Source organism: Crocodylus siamensis, chromosome 5 (genome assembly GCF_052110815.1).
Source record: "Crocodylus siamensis isolate JL-2025a chromosome 5, ASM5211081v1, whole genome shotgun sequence".
NCBI lineage: Eukaryota > Metazoa > Chordata > Crocodylia > Crocodylidae > Crocodylus > Crocodylus siamensis.
The window spans coordinates 151,198,751-151,219,794 of NC_143399.1; the positions used below are offsets into that span (position 1 = coordinate 151,198,751).

Sequence of the window (21,044 nt, forward strand, 5' to 3'; positions counted from 1 at the left end):
CAGATCATTTTAAGCAGTGTGTCTTCAGATGCAAGCTAATACCCCCTATGTTTAAATAATTCTCAAAATGTTTCCAGTCTGGAAATTTGGTACAGATTTTTTTCTCTTCCCGAAGCTTGCAGGGTCTGGTACATGGCTATAATTTTCCTCTCCCTGCAGTGGCAAAGCAACACAAGCAACAGCTTTGTCATTCAGACTAATGAGGTTTTTTTGGCCAGTTAAATTAAACTGGATTAGCAGTTATTAGTTGCATTTTTTTTTCAGTAGCTCATTAGCATTGTGGATATAAAGTTGGTCATATTTCTTATTAAAGTAAGCCAGAGCACTAATTCCTTGAAAAATAGTGGTTTATAACATTTATTTCTCTTTCAGGGAACCAGTTTCCTCCTATTGCAGCTCAGGATCTTCAGTTTGTTCTGAAGGCTGGATATCTTGAAAAGCGCAGAAAAGGTAAAATAAACCTCATGAAAATGTTTAGTCTGTTTTTGTGTCTACGTTACTAAATTGCATAACAGTGGATGAAACAAATATCAAAATATCATAAGTGTTGGCCAGTTGTAGCCATAATTTAGAGACTTTCCATCCTTTTGAAAGGGTGTACATTAGGGATGTACATTAAATGTACTTCAGGATGTACATTAAAGAGTGCATGTTGACTTCATGTTTCAGTGACCACCAAGATTTATTGTCCTTCAAGAGTGTAAATACTGAAATTGGCTTTAATTCCATCTATATTTATTTTGATTTAATACTTTTTTAATTGTCACTAATACATGCTTACTGTTCTGGCAATTCTAGTTTCCTACAGTCTCAGCATATTTAATACTAGGGCTGTGCGAAGCTTCATTAACTGATTTGATTCGGAGGAGATTTGGCCTGATTTGGAGACTGAATCTCTGAAACTGAATCTAGTTGTTAGACCAAGTAAAAGCTCTGAATTGATTCAAAGCATGTGAATTGATTTGGAAAAATTTGGCCGATTTTGTTTTTTGGAGATTTGGCCATAGACTAAACAGGCAGCTGACAAGTCTGTTGGTGTTTGGGGGAGGGGAAAGAAAAGGGGGGGAGGCAGGGATTGGGGTTAGGGCTTGGACAAGCTGCCCAGCTGGGGTCAGGGGCAGCGCTGGGAATGGGTGCTCTGCCCTGCTGCCACTTACCCAGCCAGGGAGCAGGGGGGTGGGATGCGGGTGCGGCTCACTCCAGGGGGAAAGGGGTAAGTGGCAGCAGGGCATAGCCCCCCTTCCCAGTGCTGCTGCACCCACATCCTGTGCCCCCACCTGCACTGGCTGGCAAGCGGTGGCAAGGCAGAGCCCCCACTCCTAGTGCTGATGCCGGTGCGGCAGCACTGGGAGTGGGCGTTATGTCCTGCTGCTACCCAGAGTAAACTGTGCCTGCATTACTCCTGCCCCCCCTCCCGCCCCGCACCTGCATCGTACCCTTCCTCCCCACGCCAGCTGGGCAAGTGGCAGCAGAATATAGCTCCTGCAGCTCCCCCTGCCAGGACAGAGGCAGGCATAGCTGGGGAAAGCTGTGGGAGAAGCCTCCATGGATGCTCTTCCAGGCCCAGCCTCCTGGCACTTTAAAAAAAATAAATAAATAAAGCCCCGCACTCACCAGTTGCAGCAGCAGTGATTGGGGCAGTGGGGATCGCCGTTCTTGTAGCCGGTGAGTACAGAGCTTTATTTTATTTTTTAAAATTTTTTTTAAGTGCCAGGACAAAGCCTGGGCCAGGCGGGGGATGGGGCTGGGCAGGGCAGCTATGGGGTCTTCTCCCATGGCTCCCCCTGCCCTGGGAGAGGCAGGCTTATTTAATACCACACAGTAGACCCTGTCCTGGTTTACCCTTTGCTCGCTTTCAAGTTCCCTTTAGTTCTACCCTGTTTTTTATTCTCTGTTATCATCGTTGACTACAAATCACTCTGTCTACCTCTTACCATTTGTTTTAGGTCTCTTACCTAGGCACCTTCTCCACTACCTGCTGGAAGTATGCATTGTATTTGTGTGAAATTGTATGCAGTAAAGGCTTTCAAATATGAATTGTTTAATTTCAGACCACAGTTTTCTTGGCTTTGAATGGCAAAAGCGTTGGTGTGCTCTCAGTAGGACAATCTTCTATTATTATGGAAGTGACAAAGGTAAGTATTATAAACTGTTAAAATGTGATGTTTTTAAATGTGTAGAAAAATAAGAATGCTTTAGGAGAGAGGAGGCAGCTGGGAAACTGAGTTCAATTCAAAAGCAAAAGAATCATTCAAAAGAACAATTAGTTCTTGTACAGTGCTTTGCATTTTGAGTTGCAGAAATATTAATCTTGTTGACCTCCAGATAGGACAGCTTTTTTGCACTTATTTTTGTCCCTTAGATCCTAACACAAACAAGTAGTCTAAAATAATGGTTACAAGAGAACAATAACAAAATTTTTAATTTGTAAGTATAGCAAGTAAAATGTGAACTAAGCAGTAGTAGTGGTGCACACAAAACTGGTATTCCAGTAACAACTGACAAAATATTTTTGAATGTGAGAAAAAGGTATTGGTATTGCAAACAATAAAGTAGGTTCTGGAAAAATGATTGCATATAACAAAATGGTTAAAAACCTGAACGTTACAAATAATAACATGATTATAAGCCTACAAAGTTATAAATGCTTATTAACTTAAAAAGGAAAAAGATTATAATTCCTAAACAAGAAAGGTCATCTTAAGCTCTATACTTGCTACATTCTGTAATACTAAATTCACTAACCAGTGGCCATCCTTACAGGGCAAAGATCTTATGCACATTTCCAGAAACTTAGAAAAGGGGTTAGGAAATTGCTGCGGGGGGGCTCTCTGCTCAGACTGAAATTTAGAGCAAAAGGACAGCAGTCTGAGAATAAATTGCACTTTGATTATCTCACTGATAATATAAAATGGCCTTGATGATAATATGGAAAGTGGTTGTCCTATTTACCATTTTGCAACTGGACTAGATGCAGCTAGTTCAGAACTACGCTTAAATCTTTTTCCTTCCCTGTTCCTATTTCTTTCAACTGCTTGAAAATGCTCAGCTTTGCTTACCCTAATCTACTCCTATAAAGCCAGCTAAAGTCTACAATTCTCTCAGCACCTGTACATTTGTGTTTTCTAATTTTTTCACATGGAAGAACCAAGGCAAAAGGAATCAGTTACTGGTGCGACTGTGTTGTGACCCAATCAGAGAGCCAGGTTTTTGGCTTAGTTCTGTTCTCAATCCACTGAGTCACAGTGCTTTTTGGTATAAATGGTTGTTAGATTTCTTTAAAACAAACAAACAAACAAAAACCCTACTACAAAAATAATTCCTACCTCTTTCTCTAAAGCATATTACTGTCTAAAAACTGTGATTCTCTCCATAGTTCCACCTTAGTTTGTTCAGAGTACAAGTTGCATTGATGTCTTGTATAAAAGCCAGCCCTGGAAAGTAAAACTCTTTTCTTGAGTGTATTTTTGAGAACACACATGAAAGAAAGAAGCCTGATATCCCCTTCCCCACCCCATCCCCCTCAAAATTGGCTTTGAAGCTATTAGTTTACTCAATTATAGTTTCATAGTTTCTAGGGTTGGAAGGGACCTGAGCAGATCATCTAGTCCGACCCGCTGCCATGGCAGGAAAGAATACTGGGGTCAAATGACCCCAGCAAGATGTTCATCTAACCTCCTCTTAAACACCCCCAGGGTAGAAGCCTGCACCACTTCTCCTGGAAGCTGGTTCCAGACCCTAGCCGCCCTGAACGTGAAGTAGTGCCTCCTGATATCTAACCTAAACCTACCCTCTATCAGCTTGTGACCGTTATTCCTGGTCACTCCTGGCAGTGCTCGGGGGAACAGTGACTCCCCCAATGCCTGCTGATCCCCCCTGACTAGTTTATAACAGGCCACAAGATCCCCACTCAGCCTTCTCTTTTGGATTAGATTTATATGTTCACCATATTTGATACGGAAGTGTCAGGCCGACTATATAGAATTTCATAATTGCATTTTAAAATTATTATCTTTCAAAGGAGAATGGCCTCTTTCTTCTAAGATGTCTCCCAACATTTACAACTTCTTGTATACTAGTTTCACTTGTTCTCTGAATCCTAGGTGTTGTCTTAGTTTAAGTGTGTGCGCCTCCTTCCTTATTTTGTTTATAGCATTCATCCTGTTTGAAATATTTCATTCTGAAATAGTGCTGACCCATCTAAACTCATCTCCTTTCTTTAAAAAAATAGACCTCTGGGTCTTGTCTTATCTCAGTACACTAAGGATTTACGTGTACAATTCTTTGGCTGCTACAAATTCCCTTTTCCTAATCTGCTTATGTTGTCTTTGTTTCCAGAGATTTAAAATATGCTTGCTAAGTAGTTCATCTTCTGCTGTATCCTTTGGAGTTTTGAGATTGATCAAGCTTCAAGTAGGATCTTCTTGAGTATTTTTGGATGGCTGTGGTTTATTAAATATGTTTTAGCTCTTGTAATATTTTAGAAATAGCTATTTATTTATTTTGCCAGTAAAATGGTCTTGCTGACTCTGAGTGTTTGTTTTTCAGTTATTTCGCAGGACCTTTGATCTGCTAATGTTTTTGCAGCTTTTTTCTTGCTTTTTTGGGTATATATTGCAGAACATGTCTACATTCATGAGTGTGCAGGTAATTGTTGTGTGCCTGCAGGCTTGAGGCAAGCATGCTGCCTTTCCTGTATACTAGTATTTTTTTCTCTTGGTGGTGGTTGTTGTTGTTGATAATACACACTAATCTCTGCTTACCCCATCCCTGTACTTACTGCTACTAATTTCTAGTTTTTTGGGGTATGGATCCTATATCCTTTAGTGTAACAGATAGCAGGAATTCATCTGTGGTGAATTGAGAGACCTTTTTTCTTCTGGCATGGGCAGAAGTTATCTTTTACCTGTCATCTCATGTAGGTTCTTGTCCCAGCACACTGCTCAGCTGTTTGTAATCATAATTACAAACACAGATCCTTTGGAGGAATAACTTCTGACTATTCCCCAAATGTTTGACATGGGACAGACTTTCAGAGAGAGACAGGAAGGTCTGTTGGTAATTATGGAAATGTATAAGGGTGCTGAATGTAGAAGGCATGTCAAAAGCATACAAAACAGATTGGAAGTTGTGCTGCATACTGTGACTCGTGCCTTATCCTCATGTGTTGACCAGCATTTTTGAAACTGGACACTTAGCCAGGCATGATGGGTCATACTCAGGGATCCCGATTTTCTCTGATTTAAAAACAAAACAACCCCCCCCCCCAAAATCCACACTTTTCCATAATCAAAATAAAACTACTAATATATTAGTGGGAATAGCAGTGTGCTTTTGCACTGTTTGGGAATCTCCCTGTTGTTTTCTGTGGGAAGCTCCAAGAACTGGAACTTCCCTTGCTTAGAAGGAAGAGTGGCAGATTTTGGTCATCCAGGTCTACAAAACAAGATGAGCAGGGATCCTGGTTTTCTCTAGCCCCCCTCCCAGTGCTGCTGCTGCCACCCACCCTGAGCGCAGCCTGGCCCAGACTCTGCTGGGAAAAGCCCAGCACAGCCCCAGCCCTCAGCTGCAGCCCGCCCTGCCCCGTGCAGTTCCGGGGGGTACATGCCGTCCTGGGGTGTATGCAGTGGTGGGAGCTGCCTCCCCTCCCCATGTCCCCTAGACAAGCTGTGGCTCTGCCCCAACCCCACTCCCTCCCTCACTGTGGGGGGCATTGACTTGCCCCCATTATGTCCCTTTCTTTCCCTTCCACCACAAAAGACTTGCCAGCTGTATCGGAAATTGGATTGATATTGGCCGATATGCCTACTTAAAAATTGACTATCGGTATTGGCCCCCAAAATCTCTGTTGGTGCGCAGCTAGTTCCCCAATACCTACCAGGGTCAAGAGAAGCAAGGGAAATTAGGGATTCCGTGTGTGGTCACATCCATGCTACACAGTGATTTTTAATGAGCAATCAATTGCTCATTTCATTTTGTGGATAACAAAATACTGAGAAATATATTATACTGAATAGTCCCACTGATAGCTTACTGCCATTGAACCTATTTGTATTTTTTTAGTGTGTTCTGCCTATGCCCCTCTTCTTTTTCTCCCTGCCTCCTTCTTTCTTATATTTGGTGCAATGCTGTACAGAGGTTAGGTGAGTAAGGATTGTTTGCTTCCCACAGCCCCTACAACCATGCATTTTTTGTAGTTTTCAACTGACAATTCCACTTCCTGAACAATTTACAGATTATGGTAATACATTGGAGAGGGTAAAGGAGCAAGAACCTGAAAGATTAAATACTCTGACAGGGATGTGCATCTATGGTGAAAACTGCATAGCAGCCATCATTTTTTGATACTCTGTACAGAGCTATGGACTTGGATGGAGACTTGCGGCTGCTCGGCCCTATCCGATGTCATTCTGAAGGGATACTCCATGAGTTTCTAGTCGCACTGTCTTTCCGTGAACATCTCTTAGTTTTCTGCTCCTGCTGCTCTGCTCCTCAGCTAAAATACCAAGCAAAGGATGAGGAAAAAAATCAAGAAATTATTCTGAAAAAGTAAAAAAATAAATTCCCTGCACAATACTGCTTTTATCGATAGGCCACAATTTTAAGACTTTTATCATTTCTAGCATGTTACCCTTTCTTGTTTGGAAGCTCAGTTATCCAGAGATAGTAGGTGACATTTTAGCAAGGGATTAAGACATCATGGCAAGTAGATTTTGTGTTGTGTGTGTCTACTAACTTTAAACGAACATCAAAATGCCTCTCAACTATACAGTCTTGGGGAGAGCACCTTTTATCACCCTGGGTTCCTGGATTTTGTTTTTAGGCTGAGCAACCCACCAAGGACATGAAATCTTTTGGAAGTCTCTGGATGAAAGAGAGAGGTGGCATTGGAAGGGCAGTAGAAGGGTTCTTGCAGTCTGTGCAAAGGGTTTTTTTAAGAGCCTAGCATTTGCACAACTTCTGGAGTACAGTGCTCTGATTAACAGAGGTGGAGCAGCAAATTTAGACTTCCAGCTAACCTAACCAATCAACTACAGTTCTTGGGCTATGTAAGTAATACTTACAAATTTGACAAGGATCGGGGAAGGAGAGAAGGAATCTTGAAAAGCTGTTGAAGTGCTGTTTAACTGACATTGCTGTAACTGCTAATGTCTCCCAATGGAATCAGTACTGGAGAAGGACAAAAATTGAACAGTTTGGGCTTTGCCAGTGAAGGCTTCAGTGATTTATCTCTGCAGAAAATGAATGTTCAATAGCTGGGGTCAGCAACATTTTTCTGGTGGCAGCTGGAACAAATGAGCTTGGGTAGAGCTAGAACCCGTCCACTGCTGCTGCTTCGCACAGCTGCTCAACTGCAGTGTTGTGTAGGCGAAGCCAAGTGCTGCCTAAGCCCTTTGGGTGTCTTTACACATGATCTGGGGGGAGGAGGGGCGCTTTAATTAAAGCGGGTCTCGGGAACCACTTTAATTAAAGTGCCTGCTGCATCTAATGTGTTCAGCATGCCATGCTTTAAAACAGTAGCGGTGGCAGTTTTAATTGAAGCTTGTTCAATGAACTTTAGTTAAAATGATCCTGCTGCCATTTTGAAGCAGGAGGACACTGAATACATAAGATGTCGAGACTGCTCCGACGCTCTGTAATTACAGCAAGTCAGAGCAGGCATTCTGCACATCTGCAGGCACCCATTGGTTCTAGGCTGGATCCGGTAGCTCCATGGTCCACATATGCCTGTGGGCTGTAAGTTTCCAACTCCTGCTCAGTAAGACTGCCGGTAAAAGTTCTCCATCCTGAGAGGGCTGACATGAAATAAGATTAGCAAAGACAAAACTGACTTTCTGAACTGCAGTACTGATGAATGTCCCCCACCATGGCAGAAAATTTGCAACAGATTCCGTTAATACATTAGGAAAGGCATCTTTTGATTTTTATATAACAACCGATGTGACCATGTAGCCAGAGGTAGAATTGGTAAGACAATATTATGAAATGGTTAGTTCTTTATTTAAGGATTAAATTTTTTCCCTGCTCCCTTGGCAGTCAATTTGGGCTTCAGGTGCTGCTGGGTGTGGATTGGCCTGCTAGTAAAGGTGAGAGTAAGCTCATTATATGACTGTTGCTCTTTGTCTGATCATACCCTCAAACTCAAAATTCTCCTTAACTTTGCACTTATCAGCTACTTACTGAAAAATATCATCGTCTTTAAAACAATAAGAGGTGCTGAGGTCAGCACTGACTGGGCTAGTGCTCAGGCTGTTATGCTTGTGTCTGTCTGTGGGCCTCTCCTCTAATCATATTCTCAAAGAGGTGTTCCTTAATGTCCAGTGGAACAGTTTTCTGAACCAGTTGTTCTAGGAGCCCCACTTCCTGACAGTCCCAGGAGCTGCACATGGTGGCAGGGAGTGGGGAAGGCAGCTGGCTCCATCGTGCAGGGCTTCCCCCTGGTGATGCACAAGTCCTGGGAGCTACATGTGAGCCCTGCACACTAAGAAGTGGACTGGCCTGAGTCTGCTCTGTGTTTTTCCATCATTGTGACCGTCACTGAAGGCTAACATGCATTCTGTCCTTGTATATAATTCCTTTTAAAGTTTATGGGAATTTTAAATATGCAGTCATTATAATGTCAATCAAATACATTTTAATCAATTATTTTTAAATTCCTCTGAATCCTGAGGAGTCTGCAGTGTTATCTCTTAAGATTTTCAAGCTTGTCTTTGCAATATTTATTGAAATAACATATTCAAAGCTTTCCTTCAGCAAATACCAAATTAGTGCTTGAAGGAATTCCTCAAGTTGGTATATTAATTTAAATCTCAATTACTACTGACAGCTTAGTCCATTACAAATTATTGCAAAGAAAAGCAGGCATAAAAACCTAATAAAAGTAATACTATAAAACAGTGGGAACCAAGCTTTTTGGGAGGTGTGCCCATAAATATTATGCCCTGCATCCTCCATGAGTCCCACTCAGATCCCTTTCTTCTGCCCTATCTGCTCCTTTCTACAAGTACCCCGCCTAATCCGCTGTTCCGCTTTGTGCATGCTGCCCTATATTCCACTTCCTGGTCTGTCATGTGCCACACGCAGAGGCTGCCCATGCCACTTGGGGAATGCATGCTGCAGGTTAGTTACCCTTGCTACATCAGATCACAGGCCCCTCTCCAGCCAAATGTCCCGTATTTCTCAGTGGCAGAGACTGGGTGCTAAGGGGAGGAATATTTATGCAGGGCCAGACTGATCTGTCTCTTGCCCCTCTTTCCTACAGCTTTAATCAGTTGGAAGTTTGGGAAGTCCTAATTTGGAGCTTGTAGCCCTACTATCGTTTTTAACGCCCACTGTTGGACCTGACCAGCATGAATTTGTCTAATCCTCTTTTGAACCTGGTTAAACTGTCAGTCTTTCCAGTATCTTGTGGCAATGAGTTCCACTAATTTAATGACCTACTTTCCCTGTGGGGGAAAATAAAATGGATTCCTTCTGTTTGTTTTAAATCTGCTTTCTAGTAATGTTATTGCATGTCCATTAGTTCTTGTACTGAGAAATCATACATAGTAAATTTCTATTTACTTTCTCCATGTGATGAATTCTTTTGTGGACTTCCAGCATAACCTCCCTCAGTCATTTTTTCTCTGAGCTGAAAAGTCCTTGAACATTTAGTTTCTTTTTGAGTAGAAGCCTTTCCATACCATCATCATCTTTGTTGCCCTCCTTTGTACTGTTTCTGCTTGTATATCCTTTTGAAGAGAGGGGAATGAGAATTCTGTACAGTATTCAAGGTGTGAATGTATCATTTGATTTACAGTGGCATAATGACATTTTTCTGTTTTTAATTCCTAACACTTTCCTGGTGCAACAGGAATACAACATTCATCTTTACTTTGTCACACTTTTATGTTTTTGTTAATTCTGAATTTCATTCTGTCCCTGGCTATGTGTTTATAGACCCTGTTGATCCCAAGTACAGCTTGAGCTGCCTTAGGCTATCCTGAGTTTGTGGCTAACTTCTTTAAGAGTCTGGGCATCAAAGTAGAAGAAATCTTCATCATGCCCACTTGTAACTTGGTGTATCGACCATAGCGCATCAGGAATATGATTCGGTAATATTATTCTCTGTGTTTTAATATGTAAAATATAAGCTGGAAACCTGACGAGTATCTTTTAGATAGTTGTCTCTGCTGCAGTTTCTTGAATTCTCAGGTGCGTAAAAGCTGAAGACAGTATAAATTCTGGGTCTTAAGTATTCTACACTCAGCAGCTCCCACTTTTTCCCAGTGAGTTCTTGGAATTCTTACTGTATAAGCTTCAATTTCCATCAGAATTATTCTTCATTCAGTGTACAGTATTTATATTTTAAGCATCACATTTACCTGAATTCAAAATTATTTTGAATCTTCTAAGACGGAAGTTTTCAACCCAGGGAACACTTCAGGGGTACTCGGCAGTGGGCGCTGCCCCCATGCCACCAGCACTTCTGCACTCCCACCCTCCCCGCCCCCGCCTGGCCAGCCACTCGGGGGGACTCCCCTCTTCTCCCCTCTCCCTCTATCCCCCCTGCTTGTCAACCAGCCAGTGGCTGATTCCTTCCTTCTCAACCAGCCGCTGGGGGATACACTGACCCAAAAAGGTTGAAAGCCCCTGTTCTAAGACGACCCACCAATAATTAGATTCTGTATAAGTTAAATATACAGAGGAAAAGGACAGACAGTGGTGGCGGGGTGGGGAAAGAGGCTGTCAGAGGCAGGTGTTGGAGGAGTATAGTTAGAGCACCTGCTGATTCCTCCCTGCCATACTCAAATCCAAGATGAGCTCATCATGTTAAACGTATGGGGAAGGGAAGGGGAGAAGCTTGCCTTGGATTTCAGTAAATTTAGAGCTTGTAGCCCTACTTAAATATTTAATCCCACTATTATGATATCACAGGCATGATTTGAAGGTTGAACCGGGGCTGGGTGCTGCTGAATGAGTGGGAGGAGGTACCTTTTTTTGAGCTACTAAGATTTAATAGTTACAGCAAGTGGACTTACAGTACAAGTGATCCTGCTTTAATACAAAATGTAAAACACAAACAAGTTACTGAGGATTATGATTCTTTTAGGTCATAAAACAAAGAGAGCTAAATAAATTAGCAGATTATATAGTGGGCACAGCACATACCAGGGCTTAACAACATATGACTGGTGGGCTGGATTCAGCGTTTGGTAGTGCTTCTCCCAGTCAGCTGTCTGGGGCTCTGGTGGAGGGGTGTTCTGCCTGGACTGCAGTGCTCTCAGGTGGCTTGGGCTGTGTTGGAGGTGGCTTTCTCTGCACTGCACTGCAACTGAACAATAGGGAGGAGTGACAGCAGTAGCTGGGTCCTAATGCCAACCCTTCTGTGACCTGAACTCTGTCATTGCAACCCCCGCCCCCGGCTTCCCCTTTCTTTAACCTCAGGGTGCTTGCCAAAAACATACTGATCCAATAGGTCATGTTAATCTTAAAACTGTTCCTGTCTCTTGGGCTAATAAAGTGCTTAAATAAATAATGCATGTACCTCTTAAGTAAAAAGCTTCAGGTCTGAGATTAATAATCTTGTTTATCACTTCACCACAATACAAATCAAAGTATCCAGAAGCAGATTTCTACTGTAAACAGGTAACTGCATGAACACCATTGTAACAGAACACAAAAATAGAATTTACTTGCTTATGGCCCCGAACCTGCAAAGGTTTATGTACATGCTTAATTTTTTGCACTAGGGGCCTGATCCAAAGCCTACTGAAGCCAATTGGTCTGTCCATAGACTTCAGAAGGTTTTGCATCAGGGTCTCTGAGCTGTCCCCTTTGTTCAGAATGGTGTAAATTTAGGTAAGTGATATACATTTGCAGGTTTAGAGCCTTACTGAGAGCCCCGTACTGTACTTATGACTAGAAGAAGGAATTGCAATACTGTAGTGAGTCTGTTTTGTAAAGGACAGGGAAGAATTTGATGGTAAGGGGGATAGGATATTTTCTTGTTGATGCCTACAAGTAATTATCATTAGTACTGGAACTGAATGGTTTACAGATAAGCAAAAGATAATATAAGCAATAAACCAATCTAAGGCAAGGTGGGCAGCAGTCACTGTGTTTTCACACTACAGATTGCATTCTTTGTATTCTAATTGTAATGCTCTTTGAAAGAACTTGTACCAGCATGAAGATCATTCCAGAGTAACTCTGAAAACCTATATTACCATATAAAGGGATCGTCAGTATGACAGAGGATTTCTCAGAAGTATTCCAAGACACTAAATTTGAATAACTTGCCTCATTTTTATCTTGACAAAACAGTTTTACCTTTTGAACCTGGTATTTGTTTATTCTGTCTGCATGCTGCTATCTTCTTGGGTTTTGATAAACTTCCCGCAATGGGCGAGTGAGAAATGAATGCTTTCCACTTCATCTTTTCCCTAAGGTCAAAAGTGAATGAACAATAAAATTTCTAGACTGAAATGATTTCATTAAAAGGGGACCTAGTTAACCTTTTCCAAGTTGTTATTTCTAGTATCTGCCTTAGTACGTTAATATAATTCCATGAATTTTGCACGTATGGTGGGGGTAGAGCAGTGAACAGACATAAATTATTAGCACTATGTCACAGCAGTTAATGAAGACACAGTAAAACTTGCTGGTGGAAACAGGAAAAATAATAGAAGTGGCATGATTTTATGCCTTAATATATTTGTGCAGGATTGTCATTTGCTGTTTACTTGTGCTGGGAGAAAAATCCAAAGAAGTGGGGCAGTACAAAGAGTTGGGACTGTATGTATGATGAATTGCAAGCAGAGTGGCTGTATGTATGGTGACTGCCCGTGCACCTCCTGCATTAAGTGGCAGTATTACCACACTGAGTCTACATGAATTGATGTGTGGGAGAACTGGGACGGGAACCAAAGGAACTGTCTACCTATAATCCATTGCATAAGAGGCATAAGAAGAGGTGGAGGGGCATTTGCTCACAGTGATAAGGCTGTGCTGCTGCTCAGTGCCTAAGTTGGTGGGGGTGTTTGGCTTTTGCTATAAGGCAGCTCCCTTTGCATTTCACCTCGTCAAGTTCTCAGGGCATGGTGGCAGTTCATCTAAATAAGAAACAATTGTTCAGGCTTTATACAGTTGAAATGAATTCATCCTCTGAGAATAGATGGAAGTGAACTAGATAACTTTATTTTTACAAACTCTTCAGGTATGTTGTAAAGTTCTGCAAATAGCTGTTGTGTCTTAAAGCTTTCCTCCTCTAGGAAATGTTCTGCTTTCTAATGACAGGTGTCAGCAGTGGAGACCATTTGTAATTACAGCTAAGTCATGTTTGACACCTGTTTAAATGTGTTCATTGCTCATGCCTTTCAACAATTAATACTTCTAAAAGGGCCATACCTAATGCAACATGCATTACTTGAGTGTACCCAGTTTGTCCTAGGTGTGAGCAAAATGGCAACTTTCTGCCATCCTTGTCTTGAATATAACAGTGCAGCCTGTAGAGATTATGGCTCTCAGTGTTACTTGTTGCTTTTATTTGTTCTGAGTGTCAGCCAGAATGTGCTGACATGTATAAAATGAAGTGGAGGTCCTGCTCTGAATATGCTCTGTCCAAAAGAAACACAGAGGTACTGTGATGTAAATATTCAATGCATTTTAAATTCTGGCCAGTTTTGGGCAACACCCAATCTTCAGAAAAATGATCTACAAATAAGCTCTTTTTACATAAATTAGACCCTATAGAATTGGCTGAAGGGTTGTACTCAGAGGGTGGTGGTGGACGGGTCTATTCAACCTGGGGGGAAGTGGGCAGTGGAGTCCCCCAGGGCTCGGTCCTTGGGCCCACACTGCAATTTCTTTATCAGTGATTTGGATGACGGGGTGAAAAGCAACCTGTTTTAAATTTGCTGATGATACCAAAATTTGGGGTGAGGTGAGCATGCTAGTAGGCAGGGAAAGACTGCAGCAAGACCTGGATAGGTTACAGGGGTGGGCTAACAAAAACAGGATGCGTTTCAATACTGACAAGTGCAGGGTGCTGCACTTGGGCAGTAGTAACCAGCAGCACTCTTATACGATGGGAAACTCCCTTCTTGAGAGCACAGAGGCAGAAAGGGATCTTGGAGTCGTTATTGACTCCAAGATGAACATGGGCCGACGATGCGAGGTCACGGTTGGCAGAGCTAACTGGACCTTGTTGTGCATCCACAGGTGCATCTCAAGTAGGGCCAAGGAGGTGATCCTCCCCCTCTATGTGACACTGGTCAGGCCACAGCTGGAGTACTGTGTCCAGTTCTGGGTGCCCCATTTCAGGAGGGATGTGGACAACATTGAGAGGGTCCAGAGGAGGGCCACCTGCATGATCTGGGGACAACAGGGCAGACCCTACAATGAGAGACCGTGGGAACTGCACCTGTTCAGCCTCCACAAGAGAAGGCTGAGGGGGGACCTGGTGACCGTCTATAAACTCACTAGGGGGGACCAGAAGGGTTTGGGAGGTGGATGTGTTTGGAATATACTGCAACTATTGGATGAGTTTCTAAATTAATTGAGGAGTTTGTACAAAGTTGGTACATTCAAAAGGGGGTGAGAGATTGTAAAGAGAGACTTGTAGTTCCTCAAAAACAAGTGTGAAATTTACTTCTTGAGGGAAGATGGTGGTAAATTTAGCAAGGAACTCAGCAAGTTCTGAACTAGACAGGTTTTCCCATTGGTTTACTGAACCTGAAAGAGACACTGATTTATAGTAAGCTTGTCTTGCAAGTTCCAAGTTCCAGTTCCTGGCTTTCCCCAGATAGAAGTGTCATAAAATGCACTTCTTACTAAATAAGACCACCATCTGCAAATGTCTCCCTGTGGGATTCTTTAGGTATCCTACCTAACAATATACTTTAGTTTACATCATCTTTTAAAATAAAGCTTTATCTCCAAAAGCATCACCTAATCATTTTGCTAGAAACCTCCCTTTCTAAATAGAAATAGAAAATAAAAACAAAATTTTCATGAAATAGAAAACAAAATCTGAGTAAAAGATAACCTGCTTGGTTATTTGCGTTCACTCTTGTAAATGAAGTTCTAACTTTGCTTTTATCTCCAACAGACAAACAACAGAAAGGTGAATTTGCTTTAGAGGGCTACACCGTCAGAATGAATAATACCCTTCGAAAGGATGCAAAGAAAGATTGCTGTTTTGAAATCTCGGCTCCTGATAAGCGCATTTATCAGGTTGGACTTTTTATGTCGTCTTGAAATTAAATTGATAAAACTGTTACGATTCCCGTTATGGAGACATTAACATTTCAGTAAAACAACATTCCCTGACATGTTAATGAAAAAAAGAAAGCCTGGATTGCTTACACTGTACTTTCATATAATAGGAAATATATTCTAAAAAAAAATCAGATTAAGTTCAAATACTATCTTTTTGGACAAGAACAAGCAAATCTATCATTTTTATCTATCAGTCACTTAAATGTTAGCATTTTAATATCCATTATGTAATAGGTCTGTATGATTTCTTGGATGAATTAAATTACAACAAAAGTGGAGTTATCAAACAAAACATATCTGAGTATTAAATACATATTGCATTGCTTAAGGCTTTGGAAGGGAAATCAAGGTAAAAGGACACATCAGCTATGCAATTCAAAGATCTATCAGCTAGACATCAATATGGAATGTAAGTTTAATAAGTTTTAAATATCTGAGATTGCAGTTGAAAGCCAGTTAATTAAGTTGTCAGGTAGTGTGTTGGAATCTGACAAGAACATTTTTAAGAAAACTGTATCCAGCAGTCTAAAGAAATTCATGGGTGTCTTCTAATTGTCAAGGGCAAATTTTGTTCATCAGTTCTGGCTTTGACATTGATGAAGAGAAGCAGCTTTTTTCCGCACAGCTGCCAGCTGCTGATCAGAGTTTCAAATCCATCATCCTCTGCTTCAATTACGTAAATTTGTCAAAATTAACTGTACATTATAAGAAGCATCCTTGCAAGAAAAGTACTAGAAGACATGAAAAGAATTACTAATGGTTCTTTGAGAAAGTGACAGGAATGCTACATTCCTTCCGTTACTAATGTGGTAGTGGTTACATTTTTATTATCATTATTTTCATTTTATTATTATTACTCTTATTTATAAATATTCTGCTTCTTACAGTTTACAGCAGCTACTACCAAAGAAGCAGAAGAATGGGTACAGCAAGTCAAATTTATAATACAAGGTAAGTCAGCTAATGAAACAATATTTTTTGTCTTTAATTCTATTTAAAAATAATAACTGTGTTTATATTAATGAGGTATATTGCATTGTTTTCAGTGTACTTTTCGCCTCAGGTATACTGTAGGCCTTCAAAAGCCCTTGTCAATAGTTTTATCAGTTTACTGCTTGGTTAATCCATATGAACATAAACATTTTCAATGATACCTGAAAGATGAACACACCTTATACTCCAATTGAAGAAAATGAAACTGTCATAAAAGATCTTTCATGAGACCTGAAAACAGAAATACTTAATGTATTTTCCTTTTATGAGAGTTACATGTAATCCAAATGTCAGTAGCAACTTGCTTTTACATGTTAGTAAGCAGAAGAAAAGTCCAAGCATTCTTTGAAGACTGTTGTCCTGTGTGTATGCTCTTCATCCCTTCTGATAAATGATGACTTTCTCAATGGCTATTAAACAGATTTGGAATCTAGCATTATTCCTGAGGAGGAAGTGGAAGAAGAATATGATGATGTTGGACAAGTCAGCACTGAACCAATAGATGATGAAGGCATTTATGAAGAACTTCCAGGTACGTCTGAGATTTTATATTCGAGGGTAATGCCTCGTCTCAGTTTCTAGGATAATAATTGTGATGGACACCAAGTAAGTTGACAGAACTGGAGTACCATGGTGCTGAAAAAAAAATCCCTTAAGGTCTGCATAAGGGTACTTCAGCCTTGTTTATCAGAGGTGTAAAAATCCTGCAGCAGTGGGGAGAAATGGTCTTATGGGACTTTGGGCTCATTAACTTTTTCTTTGCCTCAATTTTTTAAATTAAAAAATTGACTTATACAGCTCTTTCCACTGATTTACCCATCTTTTTTTTTTCATTTTGGCATTTGTATTAAACAGAAGTTCTCTATACATTCCATGTGTTATCAGCTGCTGCTTAATACATGATTTTGTAATCCCTGCAACAGAACGTTGTGTTGGTTTAGAAAATCTCTGGTGATGAACTGTAAATAAAAAGCACCATGAGTCTTGACTTACACTCTGGATGAAATGTAAGGAAACTATCTGATTATCCAGTGATTTCTTACTCTGGATTTTCAGACATGGTCAAATGTTTACACTTCTTGGTAATTGGATGTACATCTCTAAATTTTCTGTTGGCAAGAGGCCATGGAGTATTTCATACAGTAAGATTTGAAGAAAGAGATGTTTATTCTTTTCTATTTTAGTAAGCGCTCTGAAAATGAGCTATTCAATCTGTTATGTATAAAAATAGTATATTTATGCCAAAAGGACAATGCCTGATCCTTTTACACATTAAAAAATGCTTTTAAAATTCCATTTCTCTTGCTGTTCAGGGACAACACTACTATCAGCTAATAACTTGGTAGATAAAAATAAAACTACATATGATACAGGCTGCCTTCACATCTCTGTTCCATGTTGGATATTTTATTGATTAGCACGACGGTTTAAAGTTTGGTTTTCTTACTAATTAAAATTTTAAGTGTGCTTCAGTGAACTACAAGAGCAGATGATTGTGGAAGCTGATGATCATATTGATTTTGCAACTGTAGAATAATTGGCACAACGTTTGCCTGTCCAAGAAGGAGCTACAGTATGGTCTGCTGATATGATTAAGGCCATGGATTTCCATCTGTGTGACTGCAGCTTTGGCCTATGAGTATATCCTTTATCCATGTGAGATTTTTTTGTATGCAAGTTGCCTTGCAGGCTGATGACATAATCTTCAGTGGGTATAAAGTCCCAAACCATAGGGCTAAAAAACTTCAGTCTAAATGCGAGGCTAATCCTGACGTGTTTGGATGACCCTTGGATTGCATTTTGTGTATTTAGTATCTTACAGGAGATGATTCTTCATTTTTGTTTATACTAACAAGCAGTGCATTTTCACTTATTATGTTGTGCCTGAAGTAAACTCAATAAAGGGGATGTTTCATTCACAAGTTCACATGGCTGCCTCAATCCAGTAAATGGTGGTGACAGCCATCTTGAATGAATGAAACTGAAAAATGTGATGAGAATCAGGAGTTATCAAACGTAAGTTCCCTTTAAGAGTTTCCTGTTCACAATATTGCTGAGCTATATCTTCACAGCTAGGAGTGTTTAGAAATATTGACACTTTTACATCAGTTTTCCAATAACGTTTGTCTCCTAAATTACCTGACATGCCAAAAAAGCAGCAGAACAGCAAATTTGAGAAGAATAGTCTGTTAATGGTTTGGGCTTCAGGAGGTCTTGGATCAGTTTCCAGCTCAACTACTGGCTTTCCTCATGACTCTGGGCATCTTGCATACTGTAACTTATGCTTCAGTTTACTGAGCTTAGTTAAGCTGAGGGTTAACAGATAAAGGACAGGAGAAGGAAAATACTATCTTGTCTGTTTAATTTTTAACCTCTGTAGCAGGGGGTTCTCAACCTTTTTATGCTGAGGACTGGCAAACCCTGGACTGGAAGTGGCTGTGGACCGGCAAACAGTGGCCCAGCCATGACCGCTGCAGGCAGGCTGCCTGTCCACAGTCTGCGGCCACTTCCAGTTCACAGCAGCTGGCCCTCCTCAGGACTGGCAGCCAGTCCTTCGCGGCTTGGTACCAGGCTGCAGCCTGGGGGTTGGGAACCCTTGTTTTATAGGACAAGGCCTGTCTCTTACTTTTGTTTTCATATAGTTTCATATACAATGGCATCTGATTTCAGTTGTGATCTCTAGTCATTATGCAAATACAGACATGGTAGAACACCGAACAGATGTATAGCAATCAGCTGCAGGTCCAATCAGTCGCATGTTGCATGTTGTTTCTATAGTGGAGTTCCTTTTTTTAACTGTTTTTAAAGAGGTGACGGAAGAGGCTGCTCAGGAGGGCACATTAGCTGTCACGCTATAACCAGGGACCGATGGCTGTGAAAAATGATGTTGGCCATGATTTTCTGCAGAATTGACCCTCCTCTCCTTCCCCACCTCCCAAAGTACTTACTGGAATATAAAGACTTAGACTTTAAATTTAATGCTTGCATTTATACTAATATGGTAATGATATGAAATGTGTATGATATTGCTACATAATTTGCTATTTAATTATGCAGTTTTTGCCTCTCAGCCAATCAGCAGCAAGGGATGGGGCCACCAGGGACCCTCTGCTAATCAGTGGTGAGGGGTGGGACCACTGTAAAATGCCTGCAAAATCAGCTCTGTGCAACGTGAGCAGACCAGGAAAAACCTTCGTCTCACTGCCATTTAAGTAGGTCCCTAACTATAACTTTTAGCTCATTATGAGAATGAAACCCTGAACGAAATGGGGTTACAAATGCAGTAGTTTTGCTACTTCACTAAGCAGAGGTAATCTTTTCAGCGTACAGTTACCAGTCAACCATGTGCCTTCGTATCTGCTTGTGGGTTGATCTCAACTACTGTGGCTGTTGAGTGCTCTGCAGTAATAAATATAACAAATTATGTCTCCAAGCCAACAGTTACCTGAACTGGGTTCAAACAATGCAGATAGCTGTTGTTTCCATCCCATGCCTCTGCAAAAATGTGTTTTAGTATTAGTTATACTGTGTTTAGACATTATTTTTGTTGAGCTACAGTGTTTGTAGCACAAAAAAAGGGAACTTTAAGTAGCTGCACATTGAAAGCCTCCCTGATTGGAGCGTGACAAAGGCATGGTTTCCAGACAGAATGGTAGAAGGCTTCTCTAATGGCTCCCCCTGCCCACAGGGAAGCCGGTCAGTGAGCTTTAAAGTTCCTGATACCTGCCACCCAGTATCTTGTGGGTGTGCTGAGAACCTGCCTGCAACCCAGGATCCTGGAGTTGTCCCTAGGGAGAGGTGTGAAGCCCTAGGGGATGGTCCTCTTTTGCACTAATCAGCTGGTCATCCCAGTTTTGTACATGGGATATTCCCCTTCCAGACTGTAACTCACTGATATGGACCCAGGGTAGCAGCTGGGGCTGCAAGTTTGCCTTCTGTGGTGAGAGGGAGGAGAGTATGCCCCACCCCATTACAAGCAGCTTCAGGCTGCATTTGACAGCCCTGGTAGGGCGGTGAGAGAGAGCAGTGTATCCTGAGGTATTGGAGGACCTAGCAGAGCCCTGTCACTCGGTATAACGTACCACGTATTCATATTAAGGTGGGGGATGCACACAAGCCACAAAAATGTCCTTCATTTAATGAACATCTCGGAGACTGGTTCACCGTTTTCATCGCTTGATAAATTACGCTGAAAATGTCATGTTACAATTTACAACAGTTAATGCATGGATCAGAAGATAAATGTAATGTCCACCAGGACCTTAGCTATAGGGGTAAAACTCCTATTTCTTTTAGTTCTTCCTGTTCCTACCCTTACCTCACAATATTTGTTTGGCCAACAAAAATGCAGTAGTTGCATGTTCAAGAATGAGTTGTCTTTGTGTTATTTTGTTGAATTCAGCATTACTATATTCAGTCAAATAGAAGACAACCCTAATTATAAGAAGCCTCCCCCCGCCCCCACAATAATTAGATTCTGTATATGGAAAACTTATACATTTGTTATAATCTTCCAGGTATAGAATCTAATTATTGGAAGGTTGTCTTGAATTTGTCCCCTGTAGAGTAGTTCAAAGGCAGAACTGAACAATACATTTTCTAAATATGAGTGTTGGAGCTAGTCAGCTAAATGAGTATTATTGAAATTACAGTTAGGCCTTATTTGGGGTTTGCATAATTGTTCACCAGTAGAGTTGTTGCTCTGCTTAGTTTGGTGTGGCTGATTGTGTGTTCTTAGTCTTTTGAGCACTTCTGTTTAATCTTCTGTAGTAGATAAATATGCTTTCCTT

The 21,044-nt window shown here is 41.0% G+C and overlaps 1 protein-coding gene across 1 annotated transcript in view; it reads left to right on the forward strand.

The window, feature by feature from the left end:
* The window catches only part of SKAP2 (src kinase associated phosphoprotein 2), a 166,057-nt gene that overhangs the window by 95,948 nt on the left and 49,065 nt on the right, over window positions 1-21,044 (forward strand). Inside the window, exons 5-9 of the mRNA XM_090046706.1 lie at window positions 373-450; window positions 2,052-2,135; window positions 15,092-15,216; window positions 16,149-16,212; window positions 16,676-16,786. Of these exons, the coding sequence (XP_089902832.1) occupies window positions 373-450; window positions 2,052-2,135; window positions 15,092-15,216; window positions 16,149-16,212; window positions 16,676-16,786 (462 nt within the window). The remainder of the gene's footprint in view (window positions 1-372; window positions 451-2,051; window positions 2,136-15,091; window positions 15,217-16,148; window positions 16,213-16,675; window positions 16,787-21,044) is intronic.